We start from the raw sequence: 23792 nt of genomic DNA on the forward strand, positions 1-23792 counted from the left end.
TAGATCAAACGGTTGTTTGTTCACCACAGTCTTGACTATACTTCATTTTCTACTTATTTTTGTCATTCCAAGAAAGATGGACTTACAGAAAAAAAAAGTGTCTTCTCCCATAATGTGTAAATCAAGTGATGGCTCCTCAGATTCTCAGAGTAACCGAGAAACTATTAAAGTCTTTCTTTTTAAAATTTGTATAACCAAACTGAAGTTCCTTAAGAGTACTTTAACTGGACTGAGCCACCGTGAGTATTTTATACTAGAAGAGATGACTTGCAACGATCAATTATTCTGCTTCTCTGAAACAAGCATGGTCCTAGTTTCACAGTGTTTATTCACATCACTTTGGTTTGTAACAAACATACTTCCTAGGAGACTAGTGGAGTAGAAACATGAGGTTGCAAAATCAACAGACTAAATATTTTATAAAAAGGCAGAACATATCTCTTATTACTCCACATAAACACTGACAATTTAAATATCCAATTCCTTACCATTAATTAGAATTCCTGTTATTGGAAATTCACAGCTGTCTGTGGCATGACAGAATAGTTATAGGATAGAATTTTAAAGTCACAATACACTGGCTCATAATTTTATTTTTTAGCCGAGTATGGTATCAATAATATGCTTATTTCCGACTAACACTACCTTTAGTTTCTCAGTATAAACCCTGTGCTAATTTTTTTAGTTAGAAATTCACGACTATATTTTCTTCTTTTATATGTTAATACAAGTCTTTTTTTTTCTCCTCTACAGTCATCTCTCTCCAGTTAATACCAGGTACACTGTCCCACCTGTGGAATTCTCAGAAGATTCTGCAGAATTTGAATCAGTGCCAGTTTTGTCTTTCAAGCTCTGCTTAGGAAGAGTCTCGTCTCTACTTTCTTGGGCTTGGCTTTCTTCCTCTTCCTCCTCACCATCTGGGAACTCCCACTGAGACTCGCCCGACTGTTCGTTTACATAGAAATATCGTCTATGATCCCTAAATTACAAGAAAGAAAACACATGTTTTAAGACCCATTTTCCTACAAAGACACTTCCATTTGGTCCTGTCCCAGGACAGCAGTCTGCTCTCACAGGGACGAACCGCTTCTTAATGGACTGCTATTCACAAAGGCAACAAAGAGCTTTGACAACTGAGGATGGAGAACCAAGGATAACTCAAAGCTATTTGCACTGCCAGCAGCTCTGTGAATACAGCCCTGAACCCTCTTACTCCAACAGATGACTGAGAAAAACACCTCTCACATGTTGGTTTTTTTTTTTTTTGCCAATGCTTAACAGGGTTTTCAAGTTTCATTAGTGAAGGGACTCAATCTCCTAGAACACTAAGTTCCCTTCCAAAGAAGAGAACAACGAAGTTTGCGAAAGGTGACTCTTCCCCTCTTGAACCGTGGAATTCACATTTCATACTCTTGATATCAAACACAGTGAAAGCTAAAGAGAGGGAGAGGATCTGGGAGCTGAAAAATAAAAGAGCAAAGATTTCAAATAACGAAAAAAAAAAAATCAAGAAAAGCCAAATATAAAAAGAAATGTTTTCATCTGACCTGCTGGCAGAAGATAGTAATCTTGTTCTTCATTCACATCTTCAGCCACGAAGCTTTCCTTAACTTCACCGAGGTTAATCAGGAGTAGTTGCTTCCAGAGGTCCTGTAAAGCGCACAGAGCTCTCGCATGCGCTTAACCCCCAAGCCCGCCCTACTCCGTGCAACAACGCTCTGGAGTAAAAACCAGCGTGGTCCATCTTGGGAAAAAATCCGTTACACGGCACACTGTGAACACTGCCTTTGTCTCTCCGCCGTGTGGCCGGCCCACGCTCTGGGCGTGCTCGCGGGGCTCTGCCTGCCCAGCACCGCTAAGGCCGCTGCTCGCAAGTCTCCAGACAGGCTGTCAGGTCGTCAGGTGGTGGTGATCACAAATCAAGTCTGAGATGTCAAAGGTGAAAGGTGAAAAGGGGAGAAGAGTGCGTACCTGTCCCAGTGGCAGGACCAGCCTTTAGGAGTGGCGTTTATTTCATATTGTTTTAGCTGTTCTGCGGCATCCTGAAGTTTTCGTTTAAGGTAGTTTCCATTAAGAGCCCCTTCCCGCCAGTCCGCAATCCGAGTCTAAAATCAAAGAGCAGCACAGGTTAGAGACATTCTTACGTCAAAAGGAAGAGGAAAAGGGACTTAAGTCTTCTGGTTCATGACTATATACTCTTGGCAGGAGAACTGACCAAAGAGGAGGAGAAATCCCATCCTAATTTCATAAAAAGTCTTGTTTGCTCTGTAGAGTTCTGAAAAATGAGACTGGAACCCAATACAGCCAAAGCTCCAACGTCTGTGAAAATGAGTAGCAGTAGTTTTGTTTTTCCCTGTGAACTATATTAAAATGGTTCCCCAGTAACTTTATGTTTTGGGTAGATACTTGATTCAATTAAGTAATGTAATAAATAAATAAATTGGGCTTCCCAGGTGGTGCTGGTGGTTAAAAGAAAAAAAAAGTTCTGCAGGGGAATGCAGGAGATTTAAAAAACGTGGGTTTGATCCCTGGGTCAGGAAGCTCCCCTGGAGAGGGAAATGGCAACCCACTGCAGTATTCTTGTCTGGAAAAGTCCATGGACAAAGGAGACTGGTGGCGGGCTACAGTCCATGGGGCCACAGAGAGTCAGACACAACCGAGCACACACGTGTGATTAATCAGAATTAAAGGTTTAGTTCTTAGGGAAATCAGCCAACTTCCTATAGGAATTCCTTACCTAATCCTAACCTGCTACTTACTGTAAAGTACACAGGTTACACACAGGATTCGGAACTTCTTTTTAAGTAAGTCTACGGGAATTCCCTGGCAATTCAGCAGTTATGACTCCTCCTCTTCACTGCCGAGGGCCTGGGTTTGACCCCTGGACGGGGAACTAAGATCCCACAGGCCTCAGGGAGAGGCCAAATAAAAAAAAGTCTATAATGCTTTAATACTTAAAAAGTACACTCAATATTATGGGGGTCTCATCATTATGAATAGAATTTTAGTTTCTTACAAAAAAAAAATTAGAATATACGCCTATTGAAGGGAGTTAAGTATCATCCTTACACACATACTCTCAGTTATTTATTTCCATGATTATGTTTTGCTTTGGCTAAGACAGTTTTTCTTCCTGCGTTGGCTGTTCAAATATTTATCAAGATTAATAACTTAAATTTAGGATTGAAACATAAATAAGACAGATTCCTCACACAAAAAGCATTTCATTCAAACACTGACTGTTTATATAGATATATATGTATTTTTCTGACTTTATATTAAGAATGGCTTAATTACCTCAGTTTGTAAAAGCAGCACATGAAAGTTGGAGATGGACTGTCTATTAATGCCTAAAAACTCAAATTTACTTGTCAGGGTATTTGCCAGTTCTCCAATCTGAAACTGTAATGCAGGAAAGAAAGAAAGTAAAAATTAAGAGTCAGAATATTTTAAGTAAAGTCTTTCATTGTTCATTACAGATACTAGAAAAATGGATCTGCCTATTAGGCCTTTCTCACATACTGCAACTAGTTATGTAGAAGATAAAATCCTAACTTATAGTAAAATAATTCACATAAAAATTATGTGAAGAAAGAAAGAATAAATAATGATGCAAGGTCTAGAGAAGCTGGATGCACTATCTACTCTGAAACCATATGGAATTTGAAAAGATCCTAAATGACATAACTTCTCCGTATCGTCCAAACCATCACTCATCCATTACTGCTTGTGCTAGCCATACACTGAACAAAACGAATTCTCCCAATTCTACCTGCACAGTTGTAAAACTGTACACAGTTGTACACAGTAACTTTTTAAAGTTAAAACAATAGGCAAAGTGGTTTTTCCAAAAGACCACACTTAAAGAGCCACATACATACTCGGTCCAATTCTTCTCATGACATTAGGAACAGAAATGAAAATGGAACCAAACATGCCTTTCGTGTAAGGGAAAGCATTGGGTTGGTCACAAAGTTCGTTCTGGTTTTTCTGTAAGCTATTATAGAAAAATCTGAATGAACTTTGTGGCCAACCCAATAGTTCACGCAGGTTAAGTTTTTATTTAAATTTGTGACTTTAGTTTCTTCTAATGCTTCCAAACTATACAGGCCTATATTTGACAAGCTACTGCTTTCCAATGGAGACTTACTTATAAGTAGTTAGCATTTAGAATTTATTTTTAGATTTTCCTACATCAAGTCAGTCTCCTTATTTCAGCCTTAAATATAACCTTTTCACTCAACCAAATACATGATTTCTATTTAAAGACAGCAAAGATTACTTTTTTACTACTTCCCAGAAGAAAACTTTACTACTTTCTAGGAAAAAAAGTAGTCAGCCTATTTAAAATGGTTGGCCAATTAAAAATATTATTTGTCAAGTTGCATTAAGTAATGTACATACTTTCAAGTCCTGTTCTTCTTCTACTTTAGGTACTGTCTGTACTTTTAATTTTTCTGGAGATTCTTCTGCTTCCATCTCTTTGTCTGAGTTTTCATCTATTTTTTCTGAATTTTCAGCACCAACTGCTGCAAGAAAAAATATGTGAAATTAAATCAAAATGACCAGGAGGGGGGATCGGGATGGGGAATACATGTAAATCCATGGCTGATTCATGTCAATGTATGACAAAAACCACTACAATATTATAAAGTAATTAGCCTCCAACTAATAAAAATAAATGGGAAAATAAAAAAATAAATCAAAAGGACCATAAACGAAAAGGTCTTACTCTACAGTGCAGGGGATTATATTCCATATCCTGTGATAAACCATAATGGAAAATAGCAAGAAAAAAAAAAAAAAAAGAATGTCTACATGTATATAATTGAGTCACTTTCCTGAATAGGAGAGGCTGACACAAAACTGTACATCAACTATATTTCAAAAAAATGTAAAAAAAAAAACCCCCACCAGACCAGTACTAAGAGTCCCAAATATACTTTGTTATCCCTAAAGCAGAGATATCTGAAGGTTATTAGTGATCTCCTTTACCTATGTTTTCCTCACATGTTAAGGAAGCCCTAATGACTTACCAACCTACTGTTTTTATAAAGCCAAAAAAAAATTATTCCTTTATAGCAGGGGTCCCCTATCTTGAGGGTCTAATGCCTGATGATCTGAGGTGGAGCTGATGCTAATAGTAATAAAGTACACAATAAATATAACTTGCTTGAATCATCCCGAAACCAGTCCTCATCCTCCCCGCCCCCAACTGGGTACAAGAAAAAATTGTCTTCCACAAAACAGTCCCTGGTGCCAAAAAAGTTGGGGACCACTGCTTTATAATCACATTTCTTAAAATATATATACATATAGGATTTATGTGTTTTATCACATTACCCAGAAGTTTATTAATCTTTTCTGAACTTTTTATTTTTTTGGTCACACCGAGTGGCTTGTGGGATGTTAATTTCCTGACCAAGGATCAAACCTGTGGTCCCCTGCAGCGCAAGTGCAGAGTCCTAACCACGGCATCACCAGGGAAACTCCTTTTCTAATCTCTTTCAGAAACTCATGGCTTCAATTACTTATGAAAGCTAAATATCAAACCTGGAATATGTGAGGATTCTTTATCAAGGGGGTTTTGATAAATAGGGTTTCAAAATCAGAGCAGCATATTAAGCTACCAAATTACTCCCTTCTTGGTTAACACCTGTAGACAACCTTTATTGGACCTACTCATTCCTTTGGTTGGCGCAGTCTGTTGGCACTGGGAATCTCCAAAAGAGAACAGGTTTACCACGTATTTAAATTGACTAAAAGTTCATAAAAGATATGAACTCTGTTATGTTTGCTTAACACCTGCTTATCAAACTAATCCATATACTCAGTATAAATCAATCTCTCATGAGGATCACAGATAAAAAGAAAAAGAACAAATTTGAGTACCCTTTCTTAACTTCGGTTAGTCTTTGATCTAAAGAAATGTGACTTTAACACCACTCTCAACAACTTTCATAAAAAGTCTGAAATTCTGTATTAAGTACTAAACCTTATCATACAATGGCCTTCTTCTTTTTATTTGATCATTAACATTCCTTCTGCATTTTCAAATTGTCTAAAACTAAATCTTTCTACTCTCCCATTGACTAGTTTCTAGTTTATTTATATATCAGATATCTTACATTTGATGACAGGTTTAAGAATTTAACAATTTCAAAGAATTGCTAGCGCTCTAAGATATGATTATTTTGGAGGGCAATTAGGCAGGATTTATCAAATTAAAATGCACATACCCCTTAACCTAGCACTGCATAAAGACATATGTCCTAAGATGTCTGCTAAACTTGATTTTAATTGTGAAGTATCGTCACTAATGAGTATAATATAAAGAACATGAGCACTCTAGTAACCACAAGCCAGCTTAATAGAAGACCATTAGGAACACCTTGAAGCTCCCTGTGCCCCTCTCCCACAACGCTCACACCAGATGCACCCTGATGATGTTAATAAGCGCCTGTACTTTCATCATGGATAGATCCTGAAGCACAATAGTTTTGCTTCTTTTCCAATTTACACATGGAAATTCTAACATATGTATTCTTCTGTGGCTTTTTAAATCCAACATTATTGTTTCTGATGATAATTCATGTTGATGCATGTAACAATGGACCATTCACTTTTGACTGCTATTCTGCATTCAATTTCAAAAATACATCACAATTTATCCACTATTCTTTAGATGGACATTTGAATGGCTTATACTTTTTAGGGATAATATAAATGCAGTATTACTTTTAACAGTGAAACGAGGATACAAATGGCTATCAATGCGGGAAGAGTTAAATGAACACATCTATAACACGCAGCAGTGAAAAACAATTTTCATGTTGTTTAACAATATGGTTAATCTCACCTATGTTAAAATTTACATATGCCCACTGTACACACACAATCACAAACGCACATAAAAAATAAAAGAGAAAGTCTAGAATATATGGAGACAAAAAATACAGAAAATGGACCTCAGAGTAGGGAATGAGAATAGTGAAAAGACGAAGGAGGGAGACGGGGCCTTTAGAATTCTACTTTATATTCTTCTGTATGGTTCACTGGAAAGAAAAATTCAAACAAGGATGTTTGCATTTATTTACTACCTATATTTTTGTTTCTTATTATTTTAAAATCATAACGTATAAGGTATCTTCTGCTTGGTACGCTCAACTAGGATTTTGGTGATTTAAACTAGTCACTTCTGGTAACAGATTGGAAGAATGCAGCAGGTTCTCTTCTCTCTTTCCCTGAAGATAACCTGGGTCCTCAGGACAGTACCAAACTACCTACACATCCAACCAAAGACTGGCCAGCCTGGGGACACCCCCAGTGGTTCGGGGGCAGGTTCCATCCCTGGTCAGGGAACTGGGATCTCACATGCCCCAGGGGCGACCAAGCCCTCAGGCTGCAACTAGACAGCCCATGCGCCACAATGAAAGATCCCTCATGATGTGACAGAGACCAGAAGCAGTCAAAAAACAAAATTAAAAGAAAGATAACTGTATCACGTGATTAAAACAAAAGGAAGGAGGGACCCAATCTTATTTTTTTTGTTTTTGAGGGAGAAGTTATCTCCAGTCAACGGCGACTGCACAACCCAATGGATTCCAGCCTCTTGAATTCTTACTGCTCCATTAGAGGTGGAGCAGGAAAAGGCAGAAGTTTCCTTCCCCATATTTCCCTAAAAGGGTAGAAGTGCTACACCCTTCTATTTGCTCCAGAGGGAACAAAAAAAGGTAAGAAGGATTGCTCCTCTAAATCTTTCAACCCTCAAGTTTAATTAAAGCACCAATTACCAGTTTCTCCATTTTCTGGAGTCTCTCGTCCAGTTTTGCTAGAACTCCGGCTGGTAGACTCTGGACTGGTTGCACGAACAAACATCTTCCATTTTCCTCTTTTAGACATAAGTCTACGCATTCCATCTTGAGATGCTGGCTGGCTTATATCAGAACATGGACTAGACCCTGACACACTACCATCTCCTTCCTCCAAGGCTCGCAATTCTGCCTACAATGAACATGAAAACAGAGTGTCATTAACTGTTTACCAACATTTATTTGTGAGTAGCAAGAATGACAGCCGTGCGTTTTTGGAATTTAAGTACTTTGTGGACAAGAAGTATCTCTTAATACATCTCTCCATCAGGACTGAGCATTAAGCTCCACATTCTTTCGCTCCTCTTGCCCATGGCATTTTCCAGGGAAGAATACTGGAGTGGGTTGCCATGTCCTACTTCAGGCGATTCTCCCAACCCAGGGATCAAACCTGAGTCTCCTGCACTGGCAGGCAGACTCTTTACCACTGGGCCACCTGGGAAGCCCAGCCGCTCGCCACAGCTTCAAATTTTTCAAAAGGGGGACGCTTTGAAGTTGTATTACTGTTACACCACCTGTTGAGACTCTGCTTCACACTCAGGGCATCAGTAGATCAACTCCAGAGTTCAGGTTTCTATTTCATAGGCTTAAACATCTCTACATGAAAGGACAAGAAAAAGAGCCCCCCTGCCCCGCCAATGGCATAAATGGAGCACAATGATCCCAGAGTACGACAGTTCTCAAGGAAGAAAATATATTTAATAAAAACACCAAAGACTTACTTTTTTCCTTTCCAAAACCAGCTCCAGCTCAAGGGTATCTTGTTCTTCTTCCTCTTCACTTTCTCCCGACTGAACAACACTGCAAAGATCCTCCTGAGTAGGGTCTTCCACACTGTCCAACAGAATTTCCTGTGGCTTTACTACTGCTGCTTCTTCTGCTGTACTTGTTTCTTTCTCTTCTGAAACTGGCTCTACTTCTTTACAAATTACTTTTCTTCTCCATCTCTCTTCTTCCTCTTTTATCCCCTCAGGCAGTAGCGGAGCAAGCAGTGATGCTGCCACCCCTTTCTTCTCCTCCTCATTATTTGAGAGAGCCTGAATTCCTTCATTTACTTCCTATAAAGAATAAAATCTCGCTTAACTTTCAAAGAAATTTCACCTGAATATACAGTTTAACTCTTAACGCTAAAAATGACCATAATTTTCAGTCACTGGATATTCTTCAAAACCACTGGCTCCCCTCAGATTAGTACATGTTTGTACCATTTTCCTTACATGTGTGTAATAGAAATAATGTTACTTTAGGCAGGCAGTATTATTGTTCTGGGTGGAACTCAAACATATCTTTTCTCCTCTGTATGTCAAAGGACTACTGAAAAACAGAAGCAGATTAAAATAAAATCCTAACTTTGTCAGTTCAACATGTAAATGGATATATCTTCATCTTCCTCTTCTGTATGATGAGATAACTTCACAAATATGCTGTGAAGGTGATTGAGAGGTAAGTGAAATTATTTCGAAAATGAAATGTGTGATTATATTTCAAGTGTTTGCTTCCTCCACTGGGATATTTACTCTATCTCCCTCTAGAGTTGTACAGATTATTTTATAAAAGCATTTTTTTTGCTTTTAATGCTTTATAAAAGCATTTACACCTCCCATCATTTAAAAATTCAAGATAAATTAAAATTCAACACATACACACACACACTTTCTCTCTCTCAGCATAATACAACTTACTTTTCTTATTGATGTGGCTATAAAAATGCTCGTTTCACTATCAGCCTTTTTTTTTTTTTTTTTCAGTTCTACCACTTTATTGCTACCAACCCATTTCCCTCCACCCTCATGCACACATGCTTAGTCATGTAATCCCATGGACTTCAGCCCGCCAGACTCCTCTGTCCATGGACTTTTCCAGGCAAGAATACTGGAGTGGGTTGCCATTTCCTTCTCCACTATCAGCCATTTTTAAGGTAGCCAATCTTTGTATTAAAGTTAAAAAAAGAGTGGAATCCCCAAATCCCTGAAGCCCTCCCTGCCTGCTTAGCTGCTCCCATTTCCTTCACAATGACCCAAGGGACCTCTATGGCACCCTAAAGCTCCAGAAGAACCACTGAACTGGGGAACTGCTACAAATATCACACAATAAACAGAAAAAGATTAAGTAAAACACCAAGAAACAAAATGTATCCTGTTTCACATCTATGTTACAAAATATTAACAGAAGGGTAATATATCTGTGACAAAGTAGCATTCAAGCTCTTCAGATTTGAAAATAAGCATCAGAGGTGAGCTGTAACACTGACCTTTTTAACTTCTCGCTTGGCTATGACTGGTCCACTTTTACTACTGGAAACAGAAGTATTTTTCTCCTTAGCATACATGTCAGTATTTACCACAAAACTAGCTTCAGCACCTGTTACAGAACTAAAAGAAACATACTTAGCAAACACAACAGAAGGCAAACATCAGCAAAAGATAAGGCTCTGATTTCCTTCTAGGTTAACTTCTTTTTCAAATCTGTTCTTACCTGGGCTGGTAATGTTGTAATCCTTGTACCTGAGTGGCAAGATACTGGGGTAATTCCCAAGTCACTTCATTTGTTTGTGTGTTCCAATAATAATAGCATCCTGTGTTCTCATCCCAGACCTCCTGCCAATCTCCCATCTCAATTCCAACTGGAAGAAAATAAAACAAATGTTAAGCAGTAGGTACTTCTGCACAATTCTGACCTTGTATCTCAAGTCATAACCATCTAACCAGGGTTTCTCAGCCTTAGCCCTGTTACCGGGCAGGACAGTTCTGTGCTGTGGGGGCAGTCCTGAGCAGTATTCAGCAGCATCCTGGCCCCTACCCACTGGATGCAGCGATGCCCCTCCCACCGCCCTCCACTGTGACAATCAAACCCTGTCCAGACACTGTTCAGTGTCCCCTGGGGGGCGACTCCTCCCTCCTGAGCTGTCTTTGCAAACATGGTTTAAAAAAGCAGTTTGATAGTTGAAAGATATATCGCAAACCCCAAAAGACTTTTAAAAATAATGGCTTTTATTATTTATGGAGTATAATCTGCCACTGGTTAAAAGGCAAACAATCATCTTCTGATAAAAATATAACCGAGCAGTTAGTTATTTTCCAAGTACTGTATTTAAAAAGCCAGAATTCTAAAGTCTGGGGCTAAGGTATATAGGCTTTCACCTTTGGGAGCCTCAATACCTAGAACAACTTTAAGAACCACACTTCAGGTTTCTTTAAAACTCAAAGACTCAAGCTTACCTCCTGCCAGTGAACACTGGGTATCATACTGCCACCCTGCCGTCTGGGTTGAGTCCGTCCCATTAGGCGTAGTGGAAGAAAGGGCAGGTGACGATTCCTTTGGCTCTGGCCGGGGTGGAGTTGGGGGTGGAGCAGAAGCTGCTCCGGGAGCCGCGGGCTGAGGAGCTGTTATTGCATCAATTTCCTTCAGGGTGAAAACAACAAGCATTAATGACGTGAAACCCAAAAAACGGCAATAATGAAAACAAACAAACCAACCCTCCACCGTACAGGGTTTTGACTCAAGAAGCTTGAGTCTCGGCTTCTCAAGTCAAAATTCTCCTCTCCTCCATTTTTGTCCTTACAACTGGCACAAAAGGAGAAGTGAGACAGATGGGGAGGGACTAAAGAAGAAGAGTGGAGTGGGAGATGCAGACTGACAAGTGGGCTAGCCGCTTGAAGTTCAAATCCTAAAGTGGCTTCACTAAGTAAAAATCCAAATACAAAAGACCCAGAGGGATGGGATGGGGAGGGAGGTGGGAGGGGGGATCGGGATGGGGAACACATGTAAATCCATGGCTGATTCATGTCAATGTATGGGAAAAACCACTACAATACTGTAAAGTAATTAGCCTCCAACTAATAAAAATAAATGGGGAAAAAAAAAAAAGGCACTTCTAACCGCTAGGAAGTTGGCCAATGTACTATCAATATCAGTTGACTGGTTTCCATTTGCTTCCTTAGACTGTGCTGGTTTTTCTGAAATATCATTCTCTTCATCATCACTGTCAGCATAGGCACCAAGCAAGCACAGACCTCCTGGGAACAGAAAGGTAAAACAGCATTTGTAACAATGCCAAAGTCCCAGCAAGTATCCAACAGAAAGTAGGATTCTTTAGCTATTTAGTTTACTTACAGAACCTTAAGAAATCTGAAACTAACCAAGAGAGGTACAAAATAATTATGCACTTAGAACTAATAAAATCAACCTGCATAGCAATTTGACATCCTTCTCTTTTTTTTTTATCCTTTTCAAAATATGTGCTCAATTACTCAACTACATACTCCCTCTGTCAAAATAACACATAATATATATCCTGATTTTAGAATCTGTTGATTTAGGTCTCTATCTCAAACAAGTAAATCAACTAGAGTTTAGTAAATGAAACAAGGAGATTTTTCAAAGTGGAAAACAAAGCTCTTTTCAATGATTTTCTCCCCTCAAACAAGTGATGAATTGAAACAGGACATAATATGCTATAACCAAAACAAAGAAAACAAAAATCACAGCTAAAATATTAAGTATGGCCTCTGTAATGTGGCAATGCAATTCCCTTCTTAAAAAAAAACACAAACAAACCTGAAACTTTATTAGTTGATCGATATTTATTGCTCTAATGTTACAATTAAGTGAGCACATATACTCTTTATATATTTTATCACAATAGGCACATGAACTAAGTTTAACTTGACTTTTCAGTTAATAACAGGATTAAATTTTCCAGTGTTTTGGAAACTGAAAAGATTTATCAGGAGATAAAATCTAATTTTCTTTGTTATAATTCCATAAACAAATTCATAGATTCACCTAGGTGTGAATAAAAATTGCTCCATTTATATACAAAAGTTCACATTCAATACTTTAGTCACATAAATCATGCCTTCATTATTTTTTAGTATATAGCTAAGTTGTTACACTACCAATTTCCAAAATATTAATTTAAACTGATTAGGTAGATTTTTAAGTGGATATTTATTAGACAGTGTCTCCCTTTTCTGGTTTCTAAATATGTTATATCTTATTTGGTGATTGGGGGGGCGGGGGGACGGCATAGATACCAGTCAATTTTCCACACTTCCTGAACAACAGGTAAGGGCAAAAACTATGTAAGACATTTCTGTACAGAAAAAATCTGCACCTTAGAATTCAGCACTGATGGGTTTCTGGGGGAAAGCAGAGGACGGGAAATTTATATTTTTACATAGAAACCCTTCTTAGTTTAGAGACAATAATAAACATTGGCTTTAATTCTATATACTTTGGTAAAAGGTTCCAGCCAGGTGAGCTGAGGGGAATTTGGATAACAAAATTCAGCCAGGGTAATTACCCAGGCTTAAAGTGGGTCTTATAAGCAATACGTTCACCCAAGGCTCCATCTAGTCTTTTTCTCTTCAATTCAGAGTTTTTCATACTATATACATAAAATCTCTTCCAAACTCTTGAAAACATAATGGTATCTCCTAGTTCTGAAATTTCTTTCACAACCTGTTTTACCTTTCCTGTGTGTGTGTTAGTCACTCAGTCATGTCCAACTCTTTGCGACCCAATGGACTGTAGCCTACCAGGCTCCCCGGTCCACAGGATTCTCCAGGCAAGAATACTGGAGGGGATTGCCATTCCCTTCTCCAGGTTACCTTTTCTAATTCACACTTCTTTTTTAAGTGGTAAATGGGGCATGGGGAGGAACAAGCATCTATTACTTCAGGTACATAGTACAAAAAGTCCCTCAAATTCAGAAGACCAAAGTTATTACCAATTATAGAATATTTAGTATGAAAACACACTTTAATCTCTCAAGATATACAAACAGTAGAGAAAACAAACATTTTCAGCACTTGTGGGTTAGAAATTTATATGTTATTCAATTTAATCATCAAAACAACTTAGGGCTGAAAGATCTGTTTTACAGATGAATGATGTCATGAGGTCTTAGTATGAATGCTAGAGTGGTGATTTGAATCCAGGTTTGTCTAAAAAACCACTGTTGCAAATATTCTTTCATGCTTAAAAAATATTCAGTAAGAGCAATTTTCAGTTGTGCAAACATTTGCTAGGTACCAATCAAAGCAGTCTGTTAAAGAAAAGGACAAAAAGACATTGTTAGCATTCCCTAAAGAGTGCCAAAATACTGGGGAAACCAGAAAACAAGTTATAAAATAGCATTAGTAGGATAAAGAAGTTGTGGTATATATATATACACAATGGAATGTTACTCAGCTATAAAAAGGAACACATTTGAGTCAGTTCTAATGAGGTGGATGAACCTAGAACCTATTATACAGATTGAAGTGAGTCAGAAAGAGAAAGATAAATACAGTATTCTAACACATATATACGGAATCTAGAAAAATGGTACTGAAGAATTTATTTACAGGGTAACAATGGAGAAATAGACATACAAAATAGACTTATGGACATGAGGGGGGAGAGAGGGGAGGGGAGGGTGAGATGTATGGAGAGAGTAACATGGAAACTTACATCACCATATGTGAAATAGGCAGCCAATGGGAATTTGCTGTGTGTCTCAGGAAACTCAAACAGGGGCTCTGTATCAACCTACAGGGGTGGGATGGGGAGGCAGGTGGGAGGGAGGTTCAAAAGGGAGGGGATATATATGAACCTATGGCTGTTTCATGTTGAGGTTTGACAGAAAACAGCAAAATTCTGTAAAGCAATTATCCTTCAATAAAAAATAAGTCAAGAAAACAGCATTAGTGGGAAAAGTAGTAGAAATTAATTTGGGTAGAGAGAGACAAGAACAGCAAATTTTACACTGGTTAAAGTTTATACATACAATGACAAGCCCTCACAAAGATGTTAAATTTCCATTTAATGGGAGTATAAATTTGCAACATTGAAACATTCATCAAAACACCATATACAAACACAATTTGATCCTAAAGAAAGATATTGTAGAAAATGAATAATAAAAAAAAAAAAACACAACACAACTATACCTGTTGCTTTAACAGCAGTGGGCCTGGTGGTCATGACTGGTTTGGGAGGATTCTGAACAACTCTGGGAACCTCCACCACCACCTCCTGTTCATCTGGATCTAAAACAGCAAACAAAAGCAAACGACGTCAGATGACCGAACAGAGAAAAAACTACACAGGTGACAAAACAATCTCTGACGTGACTTCTCTAGTCTAGATTTCATCAATTTCAAACAACGTGGCTCTAACCCCTTACTGACCCAAATAACTGAGAGGCGAGAAACACAGCTAGAATCTTCACTTTGCCCAGTGGCGTTAACATTAAGAATGTGAACATCATATATAAAAATTATCTGAAATAATCCAAAGTTAAAACACATACACGCACAGGTTAAATTCTCTCCAGGTTAACCATACGGCTTTTACTATAAGCATAACTAGAGCATTTTCCCCCCAAAGTGATCTTTATTATTATTATTATTATTATTCTTTTTTAGCACCTGAAATGGTCGGGGCTTTTCCGGCATCTGGCCCTAAAGTAATTCTGTCTGGTTCATCTTAGTCCAAGTACCATTCTGGGGATAAACACCAGTAAGTGGGAACCCACGAGCTCCACCTCTCCAGGAATGTTGCGGAAACCTGCCAGCTAGGAGGGACTTACACTTAAGTTGGCCTAACAGAAGTATAGTTACTTCTAAAGCGTCTCTCTCCATTTCAACAAAAACGAAACGAAAAGCACACGACGTGTAGCAAACGGCAGGTTCCACCGAGGTCACCGAGGCTAGGACGCGGAAACGCACCGTCTCCATTTACCCCGTGAAGTTATTCAAAACCGAGAGCAGACGGTGAGGAAGGAGACTGGGCGGCCCGGGCCAAGCCCTGCACCCGAGATGGCGCCTCTGGGTCGACTCCGTCCGAGCGCACACGGCTGCGCGGCCCCTTCCGCCCCTCCGGGCCCACAGCCGTCCTGCCCGTAGGCCCCGCGCAGCAGGCCTCGGAGGACGCCGCCCGCCCGTGCTTCTCGTTCCTCGCAGGCCCAGTCTGATAGACCTAGGCCGCAACCTCCGAGCTCGAGTTTCGGACTGGCCCCACCTCGGCGCCAGGGCCCTCGCGCACACTTTACCTTCTGAGGGCGAGTCTTCCGAGGGCGCCGCGGCGGCAGTCACCGCGGTTGTCGTCGTCGACACCGCTGCCGGGGCCGGCTGGCTGGGCGCCGCCGCCGCCGCCGTCGAGTCCGGTTCGGCGTCGGGTTCCGGCTCCGGGTCCCTGCTCGGCGTGCTGCTCCGGGGACCTGGCGGAGAGAGCTGCAGGATGGGCCTTCGGCCTGGTACCGCCCGGGACTTCTTCCCCATCGCGAGCCCGAGCGCGAGCCGCGAGCTTCGGACAGCCGAGAGGGGCGGGCGCTCGGCGCGGCGATGCGTAATCAATATTCATACGCTGCGACACCGCCTCCTGCAGGGATCCGCTTTTAACCGGCGGAGCGCGCGCTCGCGCAAGCGCACTGGACCTGGTGTGCTCTTATGGCCCCGCCCCCAGGAAGGGCGGGCGGACTTTACCCATGGGGCTAGGCGATTGGTTATTTTGACACATTGACGGAGCCGTGAGCCAATGGAAAAGGAAAAAGGGTTAGCGTCAAGCCAATAGTAGGGAAGAGTGTAAGTTTAGACCCGCTTCCAAATTACGTCATGCTCCACCCATGCGTTTTTTGCGGAGTCTTTTCTCTGCTTCCTTGTCCTCCATTTTGAGCCCGTTCATGGCTGTGTTTCTTATCGTTTGTCATCTAGGATGCTATGCTGCTTTCCTGGTCTTTCCCGTAGTTTCGCCTTGTTTATTGGGGTTTACTTTGGGTCTAACATTGAACACTAAGTAAAATAGTGGGTCTCTTATGGTTTTGTAAAATTTTTCTTGGAGCACAAAGATGATGCCTCATATTGTTGCTTATCAGCTGAAAAAAAATCACTTGACGCACTGCATAGGAGGAAAGAGCCTAAATTTTTGCGATGGGTTTCAGGAACTTTCCCAATCTAGTCGCTTTATTAGGTTTAATCTTTCTTTAGCACTCTTTTCTCCCCTGCCCGGGCTAGCTGGAATAACTACTGCATCACCAGGCAAAATTGTTTTCCTTCCTTAAGACCCATTGCAGGGGTTACATCTCTGAATCTTTTTATCTCAAGGCTGAGTTCCTCACCAGCACTTAACCTACCATTGAGTTTAAGAAATCCAGGGTTCATCTATAAAAGAGAAATAAGATCTATAAATTAGAAATAATGGTATAGATATCTATCCTGTAAGGTTGTGAAAATCAAATGCAGTCCTACATATGAACTGCTTATATGGTACCTCACACATAATAAGTCCTCAATGTTACAAATTAGAGAAGACTCTTGAGAGCCCTTTGGACAGCAAGGAGATCAAAGGAGACTCTTGAGAGTCCCTTGGACAGCAAGATCAAACCTGTCAATCTTAAAGGAAATCAACACTGAATAGTCATTGGAAGGGCTGATGCTGAAGCTGAAGCTGGTATACTTTGGTCACTTGATGTGGAGAACTGACTCACTGGAAAAGCCCCTGATGCTGGGCAAGATTGAAGGCAGGAGGAGAAGGGGATGACGGGATGACAGAGAATGAGATGGTTGGATGGCATCACAGACTTGATGGACATGAGTTTGAGCAAGCTCTGGGAGTTGGTCATGGAAGCCTGGTGTGCTGCAGTCCATGGGGTCACAAAGAGTCCAACACGACTGAACAGAACTGAAGAATTACAGTGGTATATGTTTTTATATCCCTAGTGAAGTCACTCAGTCGTGTCCAACTCTGCGACCCCGTGGACTGTAGCCTACCAGGCTCCTCCATCCATGGGATTCTCCAGGCAAGGATACTGGAGTGGGTTGCCATTTCCTTCTCCAGGGGATCTTCCTGACCCAGGGATCAAACTTGGGTCTCCCGCATTTCAAGCAGACACTTTACCCTCTGAGCCACCACGGAAGCCCAAGGGCCACTCAATTCTTGCTGGGGCATACACTAATAATTTGTAACATCGAACACTTAATGTGTGACATACCATGTGACCAGTTTATGTGTAGAATTAACATTTGATTTTCACAATAACCACATAGGATAGATATCTATATGGTTATTTCTAATTTCTAGATCATATTCCTCATTTATAGATGAACCCTTGGATTGGTTGTTCAGTACAAAAGCCATGAAAGCAGTGACTCGTATGTTTTGTTCCCTGGGTTGAAATGTACTTTCTGGAACATAAGCGCTCAGAGTTTTTGAATGAATATAGCACATGAATATATGAAAACTTGACATAAGTAGCACTTTTTTTCCCCCTTGCCTATGGGAGGAATAACTGGATTAGAGTGTCTTGAAGTTAGACTCCCAAAACTTCTGAAAAATTAACAGCTAGAAGCAGGGGAATATGCTGTTGTGAAGCTGTCACCAAAGTTTATTGATTATTATTATTTTGGCTGCACTGGATCTTCATTGCACCTGCAGGGCTCTTCATTGTGGAGTGAGGGCTTCGTTGTGGTGTGTGGGATTTTAGTTCCCTGACCAGGGATCAAACCTGTGCCCCCTGAATGGGGAGTGCAGAGCCTTAGCTGCTGGACTGCCGGGAAAGTCCCTGCCACCAATTTTCTGGTTTATTTCTCATTTATTTCTTAAGAGAAACACTGAAATGTGGTAGTTGTACATCGGAGTTTTGAAGCCAAACATTTGGATGTAGCACCTTCCAGATATAATTGCTAGACTTTTCTTAGCATCCCTAAACTTGCTTTTGTAACTGTTAAAATGTGTTAGTACTCATAGGGTTGTTAATCATAATTTTAAGCTCTTTGCATTGGGCCAGGAACAAAATAAGCAATTATTATATAGTAGCTAATATCATTATTTTTTAATTAATTATCTTTGGCTGCCCTGGATCTTCCATACTGCATGCGGGCTTTCTTTAGTTGTGACAAGTGGGGGGTTACTCTCTAGTTACAGTGCATGGGCTTCTCATTCCAATGACTTCTTGTGGAGTACGGGCTGTAGGGCAAGCGGGCTTCGGTAGTTGTGGACAGGTAGGCCTGGCTGTCTCTTGGCACATGGGATCCTCCCAGACCAAGGATTGAATCTTTGTCCCCTGTGTTGGCAGGCAGACTCCCCACCACTGGACCATCAGGGAGGCTGTTTGGTAGCTATTGCTAACATTAATGAGGTAATTTTGTTTATACAAATGTCCAGATCCCATTATAAAACTAGCTGGAACCAGGTTGAGATTATGAATTAAACCACAATGCATAGAAATGTGAAAGGCTGTTTTCCTTGGGGGAAATTGCCAATTCTGGAGGTAGCTGTTACTGTTTGTAACTAGGGTTCTTAACCCTGCCTGTCCAGAGGTGGGGATGGTTTAGGATGATTCAAGTGCAGTATGTTTTGCTTTCCTATGAGAATCTGAATGCTGCTGCTGATCGGCCAGGAGGCAGAGCTCAGGTGGTAATAGCCATAGGAGGCCGTGGCTGCAGATACAGATAAAGCTGCCTTTACTCACCGGCTGCTCACCCCTGGCTGTACGGCCTGGTTCCTCACAGTCCACAGACCCAGACAGGCCTGTGATCGGAAGGCTGGGGATCCCTGATCCAGAGAACATTAAAGCAATGTAAGAATCTGGATCAGTGGTGGAAATGCAGGGCTGATACCAATTTTCCTTTAAAAAGTTCTTTAGATAATTTGAATGCTTAGCCAGGGTTGAGAACCACTGCTTTTAGAGACATATTTTGCTGTTTTGGGCCTCACAGGTGGTATTCGGAGGGGGAGAGGGGATTCCCTGGTGGTGTAAAGAACCTACCTGCCCATGCAGGTATGAGAGATGTGGGTTCAAGGCTTTGGTCAGGAAAATGACAACCCACTCCAGTATTCTTACCTGGAGAATCCCATGGACAGAGGAGCCTGGTGGGCTATAGTCGGTAGAGTTACAAAGAGTGGGACGTGACTGAAGCGACTTAGTAGGCAGGCACTCATGAAGGTATCAGGATCTGAACTAGGGATGGGTGAACCATGCTTAATCAGGTTTACTTTTTAAAGGGTTAAACAAATAAGAATATGTGAAAGAGACCTGTGTAGACCACAAATCCTAAACTACTTATTATCTGGCTTTTTACAGGAAGGTTTGACTATGTCCTCACAGAGTGCATAAACATAGAGTTACTCCCTTTAAAGAAAAATCAGGCCTGATCCTTGATCTCCAAGGGCATAACCACCTCAGGAATTACTGAGGATATTTTGGTTGTGGTGATGATATTGTTTCAGTAAAATCAAATTATCAGGATTTACATTTGACAAGTAAAATACCCATTATCACAATTGGTGGGCGATTCCTTACTCTGTATTTGATGTTATTTCTTTTTTATTAATAATTTTAAAAAAATGTGGTATGCACTGGGTCTTCATTGCTGCATATGGGCTTTCTCCCGTTGCTGTGAGCAGGGGCTACTCTTCATTGTGGTGCAGAGAGTTCTCACTGCAGTGGCTTCTCTTGTTGCAGAGCACAGGCTCTAGGGCACACAGGCTTCAGTAGTTGTGGCTCAATAGTTGTGGTGTACAGGCTTAATTGCTCCGTGGCCTGTGGGATCTTCCCGGAACAGGGATTGAACCCATGTCCCCTGCATTGGTAGATTCTTTCCACTGTGCCACCAGGGAAGCCCCTGATTTAGTTTTAAAAGCTGACCTTCCTAATCCATATTAAAACTCTAGCTGTTGGAACTTCCACAAGAGGTATGCTGCAGAGAGGGACTGTGCATAGAGGTGTCCCAGCTTCAGTTCATTTCATTTCAGTTCAGTCGTTCAGTCATATCCGACTCTTTGCGACCCCATGGACTGCAGCACACCAGGCTTCCCTGTCCATCACCAACTCCAGAAGTTTACTCAAACTCATGTCCATCAAGTCGGTGATGCCATCCAATCATCCCATCCTCTGTCATCCCCTTCTCCTCCCACCTTCAATCTTTCCCAGCATCAGGGTCTTTTCAAATGCGTCAGTTCTTCCCATGAGGTGGCCAAAGTATTTAAGTTTTAGCTTCAGCTAAATGAATATTCCAATGAATATCCAATGAATATTCAGGACTGATTTCCTTTAGTGTGGACTGGTTGGATCTCCTTGCAGTCCAAGTGAATCTCAAGAGCCTTCTCCAACACCACAGTTCAAAAGCATCAATTCTTCGGCACTCAGCTTTATAGTCCAGCTCTCATATCCATACACGACTACTGGGAAAACCATAGCTTTGACTAGATGGACCTTTGTTGGCAAAATAATGTCTCTGCTTTTTAATATGCTATCTAGGTTGGTTATAGCTTTTCTTCCAAGGAGCAAGCATCTTTTAATTTCATGGCTGTCACCATCTGCAGTGATTTTGGAGCCCCCCAAAATAAAGTCTCTCACTGTTTCCATTGTTTCCCCATCTATTTGCCATGAAGGGATGTGACTGGATGCCATGATCTTAGTTTTCTGAATGTTGAATTTTAAGCCAACTTTTTCAGTCTCCTCTTTCACTTTCTTTTTTTTCTCCCTCTTTCACTTTCATCAAGTGGCTCTTTAGCTCTTCACTTTCTGTCATAAGGGTGGTGTCATCTGCATATCTGAGGTTATTGATATTTCTCCCAGCAGTCTTGATTCCAGCTTGTGCTTCAGCCAGCCCAGCTTCAGAAGCATAGAATAAAGTTTTAGGGTTGTGTTTATTCATCTAAGTTTTATTATATAAAAAAATTTATAAACAGAAATGTCAATTAAGTAGAGACCAGGACAGGAAGCTATCACACCCTGTGATGGTATCCCAATAGGAAGAAGATTCCTCTTCTTTCCTGGTAAGGACTCATCCAATGAAAAGCCCTGTGCTCTTTATTTACTATAGTTCTCCCAACTTCTTTAGAAAAGCAGCTACGGGGTCTTCCTAGTGGTCCAGTGGTTGAAACTCTGCTCTCCCAATGCAGTGGGCATGGGTTCCATCCCTGGTCAGGGAACTAGATCCTACGTGGGACAACTTAAGATCCCTTGTGTTGCAACTAAGACCCAGCATAGCCCCACTCCCTCAAAAAAAGCAGCTACTTCCCTTGCCCTGAGGGAACTTGCATGTGGCTTGCCAAAGTTGCAAGATCCTGTATTGCCAATTCTCTGATGCTTCAGAATAAACTCATCTTTGATGGAAAAATAACGGGGCAGAATATTAGTTTTAGGTCAACAATCCATTCCAACTGAGCATGTCTTGAGCAATTCAATTCTGAGGATAACCCCTAGGACCTGGCATCAGACACCACAGGTTTAAGGGCTCAGTGTCTCAGAAAGCAGTGTTAGTCATTCAGTTGTGTCCGACTCTTTGCAACCCCATGGACTGTAGCCCGCCAGGTTCCTCTGTCCATGGGATTCTCCAGGCAAGAATACTGGAGTGGGTTGCCCTGCCCTCCTCTAGGGGATCTTCTCGACCCAGGGATCAAACCCAGGTCTCTTGCATTGCAAGCAGCTTCTTTACCAACTGAGCCACCAGGGAAGCCTTGGTGTCCCCAGAACTGCCCCTACATTAGAGGTCAGTTTCAAGGGAGACCCCCATGCCACCCACACTTCTGGTTGGTTACATAATGAGGTTTCCACAACTCCCTCAAATTTTATAATTCTCTAGAACCATTCATGGAACTCAGGAAAGCACTCCAGTTAGGATTTCCGTTTTACTATAAAGGATACCAGGTGAGGTCTGAGAGGGAGCAGAGAGTTCCCATATTGCTGCTCTGTGAAGTCAGCACGTCTCCCTCCGAGCACATTGTGTTCTCAGCCCAGGACGTTCTGTTCAGTCCTGCTGTCTGGTTTTTACTTGATTACACAGTCGTGGTTGATTGGCTTACTGGCCACTGTGACTCAACTTAATCTCCAGTCCCCCTGGTCCAGTCTTTCCAGGAGGTTGTGAAAGTGAACGTCACTCAGTCATGTCTGACTCTTTGTGACCCCGTGGACTATACAGTCCATGGAATTCTCCAAGCCAGAGTACTGGAGTGGGTAGCCGTTCCCTTCTTTAGGGGATCTTCCCAACCCAGGTAACCCACATTGGAGGCAGATTCTTTACCAGCTGAGCCACCAGGGAAGCCCTCATTTTATTTATAAGTGAGCAGTTAAGTGAAGAAAACCAAAGAGCCTCTTGATGAAGGTGAAAGAGGAGAGTGAAAAAGTTGGCTTAAAACTCAACATTCAGAAAATTAAGATCATGGCATCTGGTCCCATCACTTCATGGCAAATAGATGGGGAAACAATGGAAACAGTGAGAGACTTTTAATTTTGGGGCTCCAAAATCACTGCAGATGGTGACTGCAGCCATGAAATTAAAAGACGCTTGCTCCTTGAAAGAAAAGCTATGACCAACCTAGACAGTATGTTAAAAGGCACGGACATTACTTTGCTGACAAAGATCCGTCTAGTCAAAGCTGTGACTACTATTTCTAGTAGTCGTGTATGGATGTGAGAGTTGGACTGTAAAGAGAGCTGATTATCAAAGAATTGATGCTTTTGAACTGTAGTGTTGGAGAAGACTCTTGAGAGTCCCTTGGACTGCAAGGAGACCCAACCAGTCCATCCTAAAGGAAATCAGTCCTGAATATTCATTGAAAGGACTGATGCGGAAGCTGAAACTCCAATCCTTTGGCCACCTGATGGGAAGAACTGACGCATTTGAAAAGACCCTGATGCTGGGAAAGATTGAAGGTGGGAGAAGGGGATGACAGAGGATGAGATGGTTGGATGGCATCACCGACTCAAAGGACAAGAGTTTGAGTAAGCTCCGGGGAGTTGGTGATGGGTGGGGAAGCCTGGCGTGCTGCAGTCCCTGGGGTTGCGAAGAGTCAGACACGATTGAGTGACTGAACTGAACTGAAGTGAGCAGTTATGGATGATCAAGGGCTCAGACTCTCCTCTAGCAGCTTCCTTTGCTTAAGCAAAAGGGAAAAAGGGAAAGGAACACTCTCATACAGAGGTGGATGTCA

The 23792-nt window shown here is 41.3% G+C and overlaps 1 protein-coding gene across 2 annotated transcripts in view; it reads right to left on the reverse strand.

Annotated features, from left to right (window-relative positions):
• FNBP4 (formin binding protein 4) overlaps positions 1-16235 on the reverse strand; it is a 30897-nt gene extending 14662 nt beyond the window's left edge. The window contains exons 1-12 of one of the 2 annotated variants that reach the window (XM_043481170.1): positions 15910-16235; positions 14807-14905; positions 11751-11887; positions 11090-11273; positions 10347-10494; positions 10123-10243; positions 8594-8929; positions 7794-8004; positions 4405-4529; positions 3298-3402; positions 1972-2105; positions 792-979 (exon numbers count right to left, since the gene is read on the reverse strand). In XM_043481170.1, the coding sequence (XP_043337105.1) occupies positions 792-979; positions 1972-2105; positions 3298-3402; positions 4405-4529; positions 7794-8004; positions 8594-8929; positions 10123-10243; positions 10347-10494; positions 11090-11273; positions 11751-11887; positions 14807-14905; positions 15910-16138 (2017 nt within the window). In that variant the 5' untranslated portion in view covers positions 16139-16235. The remainder of the gene's footprint in view (positions 1-791; positions 980-1971; positions 2106-3297; positions 3403-4404; positions 4530-7793; positions 8005-8593; positions 8930-10122; positions 10244-10346; positions 10495-11089; positions 11274-11750; positions 11888-14806; positions 14906-15909) is intronic. The other variant, XM_043481169.1, reaches the window with a different exon arrangement.
• Between the last annotated feature and the right edge of the window lie 7557 nt (positions 16236-23792).

Source organism: Cervus canadensis, chromosome 11 (assembly GCF_019320065.1).
Source record: "Cervus canadensis isolate Bull #8, Minnesota chromosome 11, ASM1932006v1, whole genome shotgun sequence".
Taxonomy (NCBI): Eukaryota; Metazoa; Chordata; class Mammalia; order Artiodactyla; family Cervidae; genus Cervus; species Cervus canadensis.